Source organism: Hipposideros armiger, unplaced genomic scaffold (assembly GCF_001890085.2).
Source record: "Hipposideros armiger isolate ML-2016 unplaced genomic scaffold, ASM189008v1 scaffold_386, whole genome shotgun sequence".
Taxonomy (NCBI): Eukaryota; Metazoa; Chordata; class Mammalia; order Chiroptera; family Hipposideridae; genus Hipposideros; species Hipposideros armiger.
The window spans coordinates 531055-547495 of record NW_017731736.1 but is presented as its reverse complement, the minus strand read 5'-3'; the positions used below and the strand labels follow the sequence as shown (position 1 = coordinate 547495).

General features: G+C 39.0%; 1 protein-coding gene across 8 annotated transcripts in view; it reads left to right on the top strand.

Annotated features, from left to right (window-relative positions):
• Window positions 1-16441, top strand: part of SLC4A4 (solute carrier family 4 member 4) — a 324167-nt gene that overhangs the window by 60073 nt on the left and 247653 nt on the right. For all 8 annotated transcript variants that reach the window (XM_019663211.1, XM_019663215.1, XM_019663217.1 and 5 more), the window contains exon 3: window positions 3448-3627. In XM_019663211.1, coding sequence (XP_019518756.1) covers window positions 3448-3627 — 180 coding nt within the window. The remainder of the gene's footprint in view (window positions 1-3447; window positions 3628-16441) is intronic.

Below are 16441 nucleotides of genomic sequence, written 5' to 3'. Positions count from 1 at the left end.
CCTTGTAAGTTAAGCAGATCACTGTCCCTGATTCTTTGAGTGTCTTCCTGTTTTGTAGACTGTTGCTGGATTGGAATGCTTGTCTGTCGAGTTTCTCGTTTTCATTTTACATGTAAAAGAATACTACACCCTCAACCTTTATGGCTTTCCTAGCAGCTTGCTGTCATTTTGTGAGTTGTGACTTTAAAAATAGTGATCAAGCTTCATGACATATCTCTGAGACAGGAAACGATATTTTAATGAAAACAGATATTGAGATCCACCTACGATAGTCTTATCTACAATAGCCTAGTTATCAATTGTGCTGCTTTCATCGATCCTAAAGACAGGTGTTCTGTGGGAGTGGTAAGAATGCTCCCATTCAAACCCATTTTACTTTTGGTAGTTTTGTTACTTAGCACATACAGCTTATGAAATATTTGGTCATCACCTGGAGAAAACTGCCTAACCCCCACTCACCAAAGCAAGGCTGTCTTTACTCTCTTCTCATGGGCAAAGAAACTGAGGTGGAGAGAGATGGAGAAGTGATTGATGAAACACAGGCACTGTCCCTGGGTTCCTAAAGGTGCGTTTAACCTTGGGGACCATGTTCCTTTTTCTCTATCTGAACACAAGATAGAAAAGGAAAATTTAGTTGCCAGTAATGTGTGAGAGGAGAAGGAAGATGCTTTGAGTTTTGGATTGCTCAGCTCACTGCTATGGTTTCCTCTGGCAGCTCTTGGAAGACAGTATTTTCCTCACTCAGGGAATATTGTATGTTACTATGCCGTTAGGATCTCCACGATCCTAAGTTCAGAGCCATGTGGGTACCAGAGATTCGTACCTCCCCACAGGCCACCACTGAGAGTATCAAAAATATCTAAGAGTAGTTGCATGGGGTGGGGAGCAGGAACAGACTTAGCCAGAACCTGGCATATTTGTACGTACTCAGTGGGCAGGAGGGGTCTTTTTCTGATGGATGGAAATGTTCTAAAATTGGATTATGGTGATCGTTGCACAAATCTGTAAACATCCTAAAAATCACTGAAATCTACTCTTAAAATGTGTGAATTTTATGGCATGTAAATCATACCTCAGTAAAGCTGATAAAAAATGTCCGACATTCGGGCTGGCTTGAAAGGAACCACATTTCGTAGCCCAGTATCATATCTGAAAGCTTCCGCACCTGTCTGAAAGTGCATGAGGAAGTGAGTGGGGGAAGGCAGCAGAGGTGGGAGCTGCAGGCAACGGGAATAAGCCCACTCCTGCTTGCCAGGCAGGGAGGAGGGCTCTGATCACGATGGGAATCAAATGGCCCTGTTTTTGTGGTGATGACGACTCAAATTAGATTCTAGAAGGTAAGGCACATTCCTCTCCGTGGGCTTTGAAAGCTTACTTTCTGAATCGCCCTAATTATTTCATTCGGTGGACAACAACACTTGATAGCCAGAAATCTTACCTTAAAATCCTACCGGCCCATACAGAGTGTCCTTTAAATGATTGATCAGATGTACTATACAGGTTTGGATAAACAATACTTTAAAAAAAATCTATCCGTACAGCATCAATATAACTAATGTAGCTTAACTGCCATTTTTTCTTAGTTGCCATTATTTAATAAGATGTAGAAAATATTTAATGTGACAGGTTTTAAAAAATTTCCAATTTCTTCTTTTTTTTTTTTTTTTTTCATGACGCTTTCCTAATTCCTGAATGAAGGCAACCAAGCTTTCAGTGTTTGCTTTACTAAAGAAATGGGTTGGCTTTTCTTACATGTATTGTGTGACTTGAGATAAAGCTGCAGGGCGCCCTCGGTAACTGGAGCACAGGAAACAATTGACACTGTTACTTAATTCACATTGTTTCTGAGACATTTCCTACTTCCTAGTATAATATAACTTTCCCATGAGAACAATTTGCTTGCAAACAGTTAGACATGATAAATTTCTCATTGGTACACATTCTGCGAGGAGAATTTGATGGTACTTTGTAGTAACTGAGTTGTGTGTGTGTGTGTGTGTTTGTGTGTGTTGTGTGTGTGTGTTGTGTGTGTGTGTGTGTTGTGTGTGTTAGTGCGGGGGGTGGGGGTGGGGGGGAGGTTCACGCATTATATAGATGTCTCCAACTTCATTCCAATTATCAGATGTTTTCTTTTGAATGCTAACCCATTCGCTTAGTGTTCTGCATTCCTTCCTTGGAACCTCTTTCTTGAAGGAGGATATAATTGTTTTACTCCTTCCAGTTTAAGGGCACACCCCTGTGAATTCATGGTGTTTTTAGATATGGCTATGAGTTACTGTGGAAAGTCATTCACAGCAATTTATATCAGACATACCGCTTGTTCAAGTATTCCATGCAGGTGTGTGATGTTGTCTGTGGCACTATAAGTGATCATTATGGAATCATTCCAGAATGGGAGAGGAAACCCATAGATGAGATCATCTAACCTGTAGTTAAAAAAATAAAAAGAAGTTTTCACATTACTTCCAAAATGGTTCCCACATTCAGAAGTTATGCTGTATATAAAGTGAAAGTAAAAGTTAACAAATTAAAAAAAAAAGATGTAGAACTTTAGAGTTCTTTTTTTTCTGTCTTATCAGATTTTGTAAAAATAATATCACTTGTCAGTTTTGCAGCTCCTTCCATCGAGAGAACTAAAAGCATTTCACAACGTTTTTTCTTCGTGCCCTTCTCTTCAAGGCAATTTTTGCTGGGCTAGGTTTATTTTTATCATTGCCATAACCAGTTTTTAGAAACTTTTGGAAACAAAAAAAGAAAAATGAGAATGGCACTGTAGCTGACATTCATTTTAGCTGCTTCCTAGTGTGAACATTTGAGTATTTCTAAAATCTTTTCTCTAAGTATGTCTTATTTTTTCTCAGCTTGTCCCAGTTCTAAGTCTCTATTCTGCTGATTGGGTAAAAAAAAAAAAAAAAATTTTTTTGGTATAAAACCTTATCCCCAGCAGAATGACTTCTTGAACTTTGAGTTAGATCTTTATTTTTTGTTGCTTCAAGAGCTTCTTTTTCTGTTGAGTATAATCATGGACTTATCGAAGGTTAGAACAGGAAGGGCCTCTGGGGGCTACCCAATTTAAGTCTCTCATTATACATGATGAATGGTTAAGGGACATGCTCAAGGTCATATGGCCAATTGATGGCAGAGGTCTGACGAAAACCAGGGATTCCTTATTTCTGGTTTGGTATTTTTTGGTTTTCCTAAACAAAAGTTGTCTATCTGGGTGGAACTAGAGGACATCCTCACAGAATCCTAGTGCCAACCAACAGGTTGAATTATACTCTAGCTAACTGAAAATTGGGAGGGGTTTTATTTTCCCAGTTTGAGTTTATTTGTCAAATATAGAATGGTAATGTTGAATTCAGGCATTTTCTTTTCTGACCTGTGGATCTTGTGCAATTTATATGCAGCAGATTTGAAATGATTGGTAATTTGTGTACCTTCCTTTAGGCCACCACACCATCTACATTGGGGTCCACGTGCCAAAGAGCTACAGGAGAAGGAGACGTCACAAGAGAAAGACAGGGCACAAAGAAAGGAAGGAAAAGGAGAGAATCTCTGAGAACTACTCTGACAAGTCAGATGTGGAAAACGCCGATGAATCCAGCAGCAGCATCCTCAAGCCGCTCAGTGAGTGCTTTCTGGGTGTTGGTGCCTCTGTCTGCCTCACTCCCACGTTCTTGGGAAACACACTTCGTAGGATCTTGTTGCTAATGGGGAGGGACCCAGTAATATGGGATGGTCTCCTCTAACAGAGAATGTCTACGGGGATGCTTTTCTTGTCCCAACAAGTCGGTCTAGGAGGAGATTTAGTAAAAATTCTGAGTTGGTCAGAAAAGATCTGACAATATTTAGGCACGATCGTGTGTTCTATATTTTGATTAAGGAAGTAGGGCAGAGTATTATAGATGGTATTTAACTACAGTAATCAACAGTAACTGGAAGATTCTTAAGTAAAATTTTGGATTGTTTCTGCTTAGAAATAGGCTCTATTGAGACAGTAGTTTGAGATGAGAATTTTATATATACGATTATGTTTATGTGTAGATAGATATAGATATAGAAGATACTTACCAGATTAAATGTGACGTTTAACCAGGTTGTAGGCCAGTCAGTGATTCAAAAAGGAGTCATGGAAAAGCATCCTGTAAGTCAGAGAAGAATGTAGAGTGACACAGCTTGTGAAATGTTGAACGTATTAGATATCATACTTTGGATAAAAATGTTACAAAGAACAGAATAGCGGAAAGTCAGAGAACACCCCTGGATTCAAGTAATTGGGTGGACTGTGTGTTTAGATACATGTGTATGTTGCTTTTATTTCTTTTGATGTGGAGAATATTTGGCTATCTGGGTAACTGTGTCTGAAGTGAGAAAGAGTACGTGCAGTAGAAGGGAGAAGCAGTAGAAACACAGGCCAATTTGGGGAGCTTCCCCAACAGGAGTTACGTAGTGACAGCTTTTCTTGTTGGCAGAGCTCTGTACATTCTTCACCTCTTTGCTACAGTTGCAGAAATACCGAACCTGCAATGAAATGTGCAGATGAAGATCCCGTTCAGTCATTGCAGGTGATGAGAGACCAAATTAGAATTAACAGCTCAGGAGTGTTGAAAAGTGAATTCACAGAGTTAATTGCACACAGAAGGTGCAAAATGTAGTGATGTGAATCTGTGAATTTTTTATAGTCTCACCATTGGAACTGAGCAGGTGGCTTCGAAGCTAGAGAGATACTGTGCTGAGAAGGGCAATACAGATGGACCTCCAAATTAAAGATACACAATTTAAGGAGAGTTTGGAAGTGGACCACTGAATTAAAATTTAAAGGTCTTAGAATAAATGTAAGTCTTCGAAAGAACCAGAGGGCAGGAGGCAAGAGTAATATACTTTTCATTGGAATGTTAAGGGAAAGCCTGTCCAAAAGGAATCCTTCATATATTGACTAAGAAAAAAGAGGGGGTATGGAGTTTGTTTCAAGTAAGTCCTTGAAATGCAGATAAAAAAGGTCACAGTTAATAGTCTGGAGGAACAAAAGATAACATCCCTTTTCAAATAAATTACTACTGTCTATCTTGATTTGCTATCTGTTTCCGCAAGGCCTGAGTCAGAATCAGACCTGCTCTTCTCAGCCTGTATGTGTGATCTCTCTGTCTCTCTCATAGTCATCTCTCATTCTGGAATTTAAGAACAAGAATGCATCATCACTATAAATACTAAACTGGGAGGGATGCTCGCCTAGACAAGTGGGCCAAGGGATTTTTGAGATGATAATTATGTACCAGCTCTGTAGGTAAGTCAGTAATAGGGAATGAGCGGATCAGAAAGTTAGAGAGATCGAACTTGTGTCCACCATGGGAGTTGCGTTGCTTCCTGTGGCATTTGGGGACCAGTTTGAGTACAGCACGTACAATAAACAAGGCAGTTCATTCTCTTTACCCTCAGAGGTCTCCTCCCTGGGGAGTACTGCATTGTGTTGTTGTGTACTTGCTGTTGGAAGGGGTCGTATGGAGAGACCATTGTTAAGGACCACATTGTTCAGTGATCATAAGGAAATTGTTTATATAAATTTGCCTTTTATAGTTAGTTATTTTCCTGCTAGTTAATAAGTTTTGCTGTAATATGCCTTGGATATATTTGACATGAGTCATTCATTTGACATGAAGGTTCTCTTAGAAATTACTGCATATTCTCTCCAGTGCTTATCTTGGAGACTAGATGGATTGGTAGCTGGTTTATCTGGTGCAGTTCTACTTAGAATGTTACACTTGTTGCACTCAGATACAGGAAGACATTTAACTATGAGTTTGGGGAAGCTACAGGGCTCTGGCACCAATATGACAATAAAATTCTATGGGAAAACTCACTTACTGAAATATCTGCCTAGTATATCATTATTGTTTCTCAAGAACAGCCACACACAGTTTCTGTTATTCTTGGATCTAGGGTTTTGGAGTTCTTTTATATCTGTAGACATACCATGGCCCATAGACCAGATCCTTGTATGGGCCTGACATTCTATCAGGTGATGCTTCTACTTCCGAAAAAACCCCGTTTACACATGGAGTAGCTTGATGACAGTCATCTCTGATTCTTGCCTTGCTGTCATCCCCATATGCAATCCATCAGTGACTTTTGTTGAAATATGTCTGAATCTGTCTACTACTGAAACGTTTGGCTGTCACATTCTGGTCCAGGGAATTGTCATCTCTTGTATAGACAAGTGCAACAGGCTCCACTATTCTAGTCTTTTCCCCAAAAGAGGCAACAGTGATCATCATAAAGTGTAAACTGGGTCATGAAATTCCTCTGCTGAAAATTTCCAGTTGTCCTTAGAATAAAAACTCGATTGGGCATCATGGCTCCCAGTGTCTCAACAGTCATTCCCTCTGCAGTTCTCTCTTTGCTCACTTTACTTCAGCCACAATGGTTTTTCAGCTCTTTGGTGCCCAAACCTTTTCTGCCTCAGGGCCTTTCCACATGTAACTCTGTCTTTCTGGAATAGTTGCCTCATTTTTGTCCCGGTTAGCATTTCTCTTACTTTATGTTCCAGCTTTAAAACTTTCTCTTCTGAAAGAATTTCCTTACTACTCTAATGTATGTTCTCCAGTGTTATTCTTTCTCAGCTCCAAATTTGTTTCCTTTATAATACATGTTTTAACTTGTGATTTTGTAAGCCTCCAGTTGTGTCTTGTGTTCATGCTAGATTGTAAGTTACACGAGTGCTGGGATCAGATTTGTCTTGTTTACTTATGTTACCTCTGGCACAGTATTTGCTGCATAGTACATGCTTAATAAATGCTTATTGAAGAGTAGTTGAATGGATCGATTATTATAGACAAAGACATAAGCATTGCTTGTATTTGTCTAAATATTTTCTACATTACAGATAAAGGTTCAGCTGATTTTCTTGTTTTTAATCCTTGCAAATCATCTTGATATTTCCCTGCTCTGCTTTCCTCCCTTGCTATGTAACTCTGGTCCTGACTTTTACTTATTCTGCTTTGGAAAATGTCTCATTATTTTAACCATTGCTACAGTGGTATTTTGGCCTGGGTAGATGGCTCCTGAGTGTGTTGAACTGTTTGTCATACACGGGTGATGGGAAAAAATTGATCCACTGAGCACATGGATTCATCATGTACACTTAAAAAATGCTCACTACTCCACACAAAACTCTGGCACCTCAGCTTCAAAAGCCTTATTAAAGAGGCATGGAATTGAATACTAGATGGCATTTGTAAGACAAAGTAAGCCAAATGTCTTCCAGTATTTAGGCACATAGGAAGATGATGTAATTAATGGGCTTGTTTAGCTTATGACACAGATGCATTTTCTTTTCTCCACGGTTTTGGTGTCAAGACAGGGCTTCTAAAAAGTGAATGCATGTTTTAGTTCTTCCACATTTGGTGCTTTGAGGGAGGAAGCTAGCTGTATTTTCCCCTCTGAGCTCAGCAGCAGCTCCAAGTCCTTGCACAGCTGCTCTTCTTCCCAGTGTAGTATCGAGCTGGTGTCCCAGCCTGGGACACAGTGTGGTATATGAGCAGCTGGGAGAGAGGCTGGGGAAGAAAAGTAAAATGGAAGAGCGGGCAGGAGGGAAGACAAGGGAATGAGGAGGTGGTGTGGAGTGGGTGGCGGAGAGAAAAGTTAGATTGTGCTCTTTCTTAAAAATAATCCTTTTGCCTCCTCCACGGTGCACTTTTCTTTTTCCCTAAGGTAGCAGCTGCCATCATCTGAGAGTTGCCCAGAAAGTGGGTGGGAAGGTGGTCCTTGATGAGATCGGCTCTGGAAACACAGCTTCCCACCATAGATGGTTTTGACCTCTGTCCTTCTCATTTCATTAGTGTCCTGGATATTTATGGGAGAATAAACAGGCCACTGTGTGACTGCAGAGACTCTGAAGAGGTGTAAAATGTTAGGGAACAGAGCTGTAGACAGAACACCCTGTTCAGCATGTTGGTCGGAGGTGTAATATATTTCTTGACAAGCTTGACCGTGCTTCAGGGCCTGGGGTGCTGACTGCCTTGCACACGGATGTCTTGCCCGGGGTAGAAGCGTCTCGCTAGGTATGTGCACACAGACACTCGGTCAGTCTGTGGAATCCTTTTTTTAGCTCTTTGGCTGTGTGTACGAGAACTGATGGATCTATGCTGATGAACACTGTTCTGTCAGCCTGGAACAATGAATGCCAGGGCGTGATCCTGTTATATTCAGGAAACTGAAACAGAGAAATGGTTGCTGCTCTTGTTTCGTGCTTCCAGGTAAATGGTGAGAGGAGCTTTTCACAACAGCCAGTGTTACCTGGGGTTTTGTCATTTGACTTCCCCTTTTCCCTGTGCCCTCCCCACCACCTGAACTTATTCTTCTCAGTGCATTTCTACTTTTTCTTGATTTTTAAATGTTTTCTGTTAAGATAATTCCGATATCATGAAGTAAGATTTCTTTAATTTTCCACATGCCATTTGCATATCCCCAAAATGAACGTGAAGGGAATCTTTGGAATGTATGTGAAACAAGATAGATTCTTTCCCTGTTAAGAACCAAAAACAACACACAAGAACTATATACCGCCTCCTTCATCTTCTCTGTTCTTTATCTTATATAAGTAGGAAGAAGTACTTCATCTTTAGGTCTGAAACAAAGGCTTTTTATATTAAATAATTGAAGACTTAAAATGTGCCTTTTCAGAAGGGACACTGTGGTGTCATTTCACTGGAAAGGTAGCATGTCATAGCAGTTAGGAGCACATACTCCAGCCAGATTGAGTTTGAATTCCAGCTAACGCCAGCAGTGTAACCTTGGCAAGATACTTAACGTCTCTGTGCTCCAGTTTCCTCATCTGTAAAAAAGGGATAATGAATAGGACTTAATTCACCGTGTTCTGAGTATTAAATGAGCAGTGCATCTGGTTAGCAATAATGATTAGTGATTATTGTTTTGAGTTACTCCGAACTCATTCTTCAAGCTCATCTTTTCTTATATGTTGTACACAGGTAATGCCAACAGCTTCAGACTAAGACTTCGTAGAGATTAATTCCCTATAAACGCTAATCACTATTCTTTGAGCTCTTCTGGCCTTTTCTACAAATTCCCACTAGCTATTCCTTTGCTTTACTGTCATGTTGGCTCCTGGCTCCCAACAGCATCTTTGGGAGAAGCAACCCAAATACACTGTCTTAACTTGCCAGTGAGTATCAGCCTAGATGCTGGCTGGCAGGTGAAAGGACTAAGGAAACAAGACTTGCAAGAGGCAGAAGTGACGCCTATTATTGCTGCTCTTTTGTGTAGAATACTGCCACTAGCAAGTGACTCTGCTTACCAAGTGTGTCCTTGAATTTAGTCAACAGTTGGAATTCCCTGTTCTGGACCCCTGTATGCAAAAGGACCGTTTCCTTTTTCATGAGAAAGACCTCTTTCTGGCTCTTTCTTTGTGTTTCTCAGTGAAATTAATCTGGTTAAGAAGGGCTGTTGGGTGGGACAAGTCAGCCACCTGAAGGCAGTGCTGTGCAGAAAGGATCCATGTTTGGCATACTTGTGTTTTTGGTGGCACGGGGGTGGCTCAACAATGTTGTGTTTTGTGTAGTACAAACAATTGCTACTTATTCTTCTGTGACACTGATAAATCCAGGAGGACTGTGCCATGGTGCTTCTGTCTTCCTTAGCCAGTTAATTCGAGAAATCTCTTAGGGAGCCTTGGATTTCTGAAATGGAGTCCTCTTGAAGTCACCTAGAAGTGTCCTCCAAGTGGCAGTTCTTACACTATGGAAGGATGTCACTTCTTGTTGTCCCTGACTGTCCTGTTACAGTATTGATTCCATTTTATCATACCATGAGAAGTTATGAATAGTGTGTTATGTGTGTCATGGGAGATTTGATGTTGCAGCTATTTATAGTGACTCATGAGTTCAGGAGGCCTCAGAGTGTTCTGTGCTCCAGGTGCTGGGGTGCTCAGGGCTAAAAAAAGATTGTGACTTGGGGTGGAAAATGGGGGAAATCTGAGCAGTATGTAGAATTTAAGATGTGAAATATACTTTACTGAAGTGAATGGGGTGTAAATAACTGTCTTTCACATTGCCACCTAAGTAGTAGGCAGGATGCATCCTGTGGTTTGAGGTCAAGTTTATAAGCTTGAGCAGTAAGTGTGTTTGTGAGTCTGTGTGTGATTGGAATGCACTGAAAGAATGAAAGATATTGGTAGGGATTTTCTTGAAATGGTATTCTGTTTAGGAGGGTTCTCTTTGAAGAAAATTATTCTCTAAGGATTATGTGGGTTCTTAGTACTGGGGATTTAGACTCAGGGCTTTGCACATTTGAACTGTAATGCAGAAGTAGTTAGGATGAGGGACCATGGGGAACCATAGGTATACTCAATAAATAAATTCTCCAGAATTCTTCCATGAAGCAGGAATGCTGAGTTCTTTTAATAACTTTCCTGTGGATGGAGACTGTTACTTGACTTTTAATCACATTTGATAGATGTGTTGTGAACATGGAGTCCCCATTATCCTGGTTACTTATATAACAAAAATCTCAGTCATCCTTGATTATTCCCTGTTCTTTTTCTTCCATAGGCAGCCACTCACTGAGTCCTTTTGGTTTTTCCTTTCAAGTGTCTCTTATGTCTGCCCTTTTCTTGAAATCCTAAGGCTATAGCTTATTTGGGTTTTCAGCCTTTAGGTTCGTCCTTGAAGTAGAAGGGAGATATTTCAGATAAGGCTCCCAGACATCTAAAATATAACTTCATCCAGTCTTTCCTTAATTAAACAAACAAACAAACAAACAAACAAAAAGAAACTTCTAATGCTCATTATTACTTAAAGCAGTTAACTAACTTGGGGTTCTTAGACATTTAAGAGTGAATTGATGATGTAATGGAGTTTCCTCTACTATTTTCAATATTTTATGTAGTTTAATGAAAATTATAGGTTTACTCTGTTTCAGCAAGGCCTTAACGAGTGCACTCATAATGACTTTCCAAGTTTTTGAACTCCTGTGGCAAGTATTATCTACATTACATATTCTGGTTCTTAGACATATAATGCTTCAGGTATGGACTTACCTCTTTCATTCAGGTGTGTATCATCTCTCCCACAGTATTGTTAGAGCCTCAAGGGCAGAAATAATATCTCATATTTATTGAGCCATGTTCTGAAATTTATACATCCCTTGAATGGATGTATAAATAGTGTCCAGAAATTACTAATTAGGTTAAAATATTCTGGTGTGTCCAAGAAAATAAAAACTGAAAAGAAAAGGTAATGTAATTATTCAGTATTAACAACTACCTTAGTTAAAAAAAAAATGCGATCCCCCTCCCAAACCAAATCTTATTTAAATGTGATTAAAATAGAAATCACCCAAGTTGTGCAATAGCTTCAGTTGAATAATGGTGAAATGAAGAGACAGAAGTCCAGGAAAAGTAATTTTTTTCCTCATGCTGTATAGTTCTACAATTTTGTTTTGTAATAATTAGCATGTAAATAAAATAGACATTGTCCACGTTTTCATAACAGAAATAAAGTTGCTACCCTGCATATACTTTTTCTCAAGGGAAAATATTAAAATGTGTGAAAATATGCAGGTCAATGTAAGAGTGCAAAATATTGTTCAAGATGGCATTTCTCTGTTGAGTTGGAATAATCCTGCCTGTGATTGTGACTTTTTATTTAGGGTTAGTATTCCTCTGTGGTGAGTGAGAATGGTATATAAGGTAGGCTACTCATGATAGTGAGAGTTCTGAATTACTGAGTGTGTCACCAAGGCTGTTTGTGGAGTGTCTCACATAGAGAATTTAAGAATTATTTAAAAAAAGAAAGCAAGCAAGCAAAATAAATAAATTAAAAATAAATAAATCATGGACAGTGTAGAGGCCTGGCCACTGCACTGTACATCTGAAGCTGCCATTGAATAATATTGTATGTCAACTATAATTTAATATATATATATAGTCACGGGATGTGGAGTAGAGAGTGGGAATGGAGTCAATGGAATTGTAATAGATAAGTATGATATCGGGGGCGATGGATTGGGGGAGAGGGATTGTCACTTTGTGAGGGGTGAAAAGTATAACTATTGCATTGTTCTGTACACCTGAAACTAATAAAACAAAACAAAACAAAAAACAAAGACAATAAAAAAAAAACATTTGCTACAACATGGATGGACCTAGAGGGTTTCATGCTAAGTGAAGTAAGTCAGACAGGGAAAGACAAATGTCATATGATGTGACTTATATGTGGACTCTAAAGAACAACAACAAAAACAAAACAGAAACAGACTCATAGATACAGAGAACAAACTGATAGTTACCAGATGGGAGGGCGTTTGGGGGGCTGGGTGAAAAAAGATGAAGGGATTAAGAAGTACAAATTAGTAGTTACAAAATAGTCACGAGGATGTAAAGTATAGCATAGGAAATAGAGTCAATAATATTGTAATAACTATGTATGGTGCCAGGTGGGTACTAGATTTACCAGGGAGATCACTTCATAAGTTATATAAATGTCTAACCACTACGCTATACACCTGAAACTAATGTAAAATAATATCGAATGTCAACTAATTGAAAAAATTAAAGGTTATTTCCCCCCCCAAAAAAGAATTGTTTATATATGTGTATTATGGATGACTAGATTAATCCATGTTGCTGCAGGGATGAACTAAGATGACCTTTGTACATCCTTCTCAGAATTAGGATTTAATGATTTTGAAACAAACATTTCTGAATTTTAAAATTTGTTTTCGTTTCCCAATTAAGCAGAATTCTATTTTTTTAAAAAGCAGGATGCACTCTGTACCCTTAGAAGCTACTTCTGGTAGTAGTGTTATTGTGACCCAGCAATTTGTATTAACATTATCCTTTGTCAGTTAGATAAATTTTATCACAAAAGCCACAAGAGAAAGCAATTCTATTTAATAGATTCTGCTTCATATATGAGGCTTTGGGAAGGAACAACTTAGGTGTAAGGGAAAATGTGACTTCTGAATACAAATTTACAATGAACATGTGGGCCATGTAGCTAGCTGTGTTGGTTCAAAATGGATGTTGTTTTGAGCAGAAAATAGAGGGTGATTTCTGTACCCAAGGCATGGGAATAGCAATTTCTATAACTAGAAATTCACTGTAGATTCACCCAATATTCAGAACACATGCATGAGCAACCATAACATCCTATGTCAATTCTTGGTTTAACTCTACTTTGTTACATCTTGTGAAAATGCTGAACTCCCCAAACGAACAGAAGCCAAAAAACAAACAAGTAAAAAATTTCAGAAAGATTTCTGGATTATTTTGAATTGATGTCCACACCCAGAAACAGCTAATACTCGCCCTTGTTTTTCCAATTCTTAAATATAGATTTTGAGCTAAAGATAATCTGGTTAAGACGTACTGAAGGCAGATAACTGGTATTCCACTGGCTATTTCATTTAGATTAAATGCTAATCAAAGTTTTTGAAAAGTATGTATGATGTTTGGCTTGAGGAAACTTCTGAGCTATTATTTACATGCTCAAAACAAATTTGGAAGTTTTATAGATATTTTTCTTCCAAGGAAACTGGCTGGAAATCTGTCTATACTTCATTCTTTAATCTCTGTTTGACTATTTATGATTCTTTCTGACATTTGTGTAAACATCTAACTGATGAATATAATGAGACAAGTTTGAGGATCTTCTTTGCATATTTTTGTATATAGGCGGAAGTGGCAGAGATGTTTTTCTTGTTTGGCAGGTGAGGGAGAATGTACTGTTTTTAGGAGTGGGAATGGGGAACTTTTATTTTAATAGAAGGCTCGTATTAGTTTAGATGAAAAAGAAACCAGTCAAAGGCAATGTGTAAGAAAAATCAAGCGAGAGAATGTATTTATTTTTTAATAACAATTGAGTTTAAAAAGTGTCATTGAATTCTATATTTTGGCCAGTCCTGGAGAAAATGCAAGAATGACACTGAAGGGAAGGAGAGGGGAGACGACAAATTCTGAGAAAGAGGAAGTAAAGGGACCCTGACTATCAAGAAAGACAATAAGACCAAAGAAGAACAGAACAATTACTGGGAGAGTGAACAAGGCTAACATGTCATCACTCAAAATAGAGCCCCATTACTTAGCAGGACCAAGTGTCTCTACTTGCTGTCCTCAAACCAGTTACCTGCCTTACTTGATTTCCCTAGGGATAGTTTTTTTTCCATCATGATTATGAAATGATTAGCTTCCTTTCATTCTTATATTTATCTTTTTGTATTGGTTTTAAAGTAATCCCTATAAGATGTTCTTCCTTAAGGAACTTGGCCTTTGTCTTATAGCTGTCCTAGTCCTTCTCTTAATACTTGCTGGTTTTTTTCTTTTTCTTTTTTTTGTTTTTTGTTGCCAGAACACCATAGTATAAATAACCTTAGTGTTCTAAAATGCCATTTTAAGTAGTCTCTAGTCTTCTAGCAGATCATTTAATATAACTCTGCAATTCAATATTTGCTCCTTATAGGAGAATACCCCCAGGATTTGTTCAGCCACCAGACAAAGCTGGAGGAAGGAACTTACTTTCTACAGAGGCTGCCCTGAGTGTCCACACCAAATCCAAGACTGGCTCCTTAGAATTCTGCCTGATGACAGTGGAAATTCAGAGTGAGGCAATGGGACTTTTTTTGGAAGACAGCTGGGTCTAGGGGAATTTTTGTAAGCAACAAACCATGTCTTTAATTGAAACCACTGGATGTGGTTAGTAGTTGATTTTAAAAACACCATATGTTAGTTAATTCCTATATACTGTGACAATCATAGTTTAATCAAAAGCTGCTTGTGACATTTCTGTTTAGGGTTCATAAAAGAGTGGCTTGCTTCCTTGAAATCCTGAACTCTGTGCCAAATGCCAGTACATTCATAGTTACAGTTTGGCTTTTAGGCAATTGTGCAACTTTTTGAGTATGTGGTAGGTTTTTATTTATTTTTGTCACTTTCACTAATTTGTCATATTCTGAAATGGAATTATATTTTCTCAGCCCTTTGTTTGGTAAACAGTGACTTTTACTCCTTTCTCCATAGTTCCCCTGAGAGGAAATACGTTAATATAACTGTTTTTTGATTCTCTTGCTTTTGGCCAGAAAGCCAAGCTAATGAATGATCTCATTGAGACATGACCTGTTTGTATGAACTGTAAGCTTGCAGGCTTGTCATCATCCTTTATGGTACTGAGGCAGACACCCTGTTCACCCCCACAACTGGATGGGACAAGCGGTGCGGCCAGATCCTTGAGTTTCCAGTGCAGTGCAATGCAGTTCATTTCACTTCAAGCCATTTGATCCAATCCAAGAAATATTTATGGAGTCCTTTTTCTTTTCAGGCACAGTCCTAGGCACTGGGCCTGCAGAGATGAAAATTTCATGAACAAACTGACAGATGAGTGGAGAAAATGGCACAAATCAGACACATTCCAGAGCATGTGGTAGCTGCTCTAGTGGAGTTAGACGGCATGAGCGCATGAAAGAAGTGCCTAAGCTTGGCTGGGGATGTAGGAGAGGGCCTCACACAGGAAGTAGCACTTGAGTTGGGCCTCAGAGAGGCAGGTGGAGGTCAGGAAGTCGGGGAGGGAGGACGAAGAACTGGTAGGTTTCACTGGCCAGGGAATGGGCCAACACAGGTGGTGCACAAGCTGAGATGCTTCTCCCAAAACATGCCTTTCCCCTTAAGAAGGAAAGAATATGGTCTTTTTCTTTCTGCACTGAAACGACCATAAGAATCCATTTTAGGAGACTGCCTAATATCCGTTCCTTTCTTTTTTATCCTCAGAATCCCAGTTTTGTTCTTGGCAGAAATGTAGCAGCTAAAAATTTTGATTTCCTACGTTCTCATGTGGCCATGTGACTTAGTCCTGACCACTAAGATGTAAGCTTCAGTGTACTGGGTGGTTCTTGAGAGAATTGTATTGTTTCCTAATGGAAGGGATAGGTGCTCACACACATTTTAATGGTATTGGTAGATGAATATTTTAGTTTCATTATTTGCTCCATGAAGTCAAAAAATTGTCATGTGTTTTTACTCCCAGGAAGTAAGACCTGGCATCTCTTAATGTTGTTATTAGCACTGGTGAGCCTGAGTAGTCCCTTACGTTTTCTAGGTTGGTGTGTTATATGTTTGCCTTTTCTCTCTCTCCTTACAAAGGAGGGTTACGAGAAGTAATAAGAATGAATCTGCGTATGAGGTGACTTGAGTTTCATTGATAAAATGTTGCTGATAATAATAGTAGTAGTAGCAGTAATAATAATAATAAATATTAATTGAACACTAGGCACTCTGCAGGTACCTAAAAAATATAATCTTAGTTTTCCTCATCCAAGCCCTTAGAAGTTACTAGCCTCTTTTTCAGGGTTGAGGACATTGAAGCTCACAGAGGTGAGTGACTCCCCTGACATTACGTGGTTGGCAGGTGGCATTGCTGGGACACTGGGGTCTCTTTGA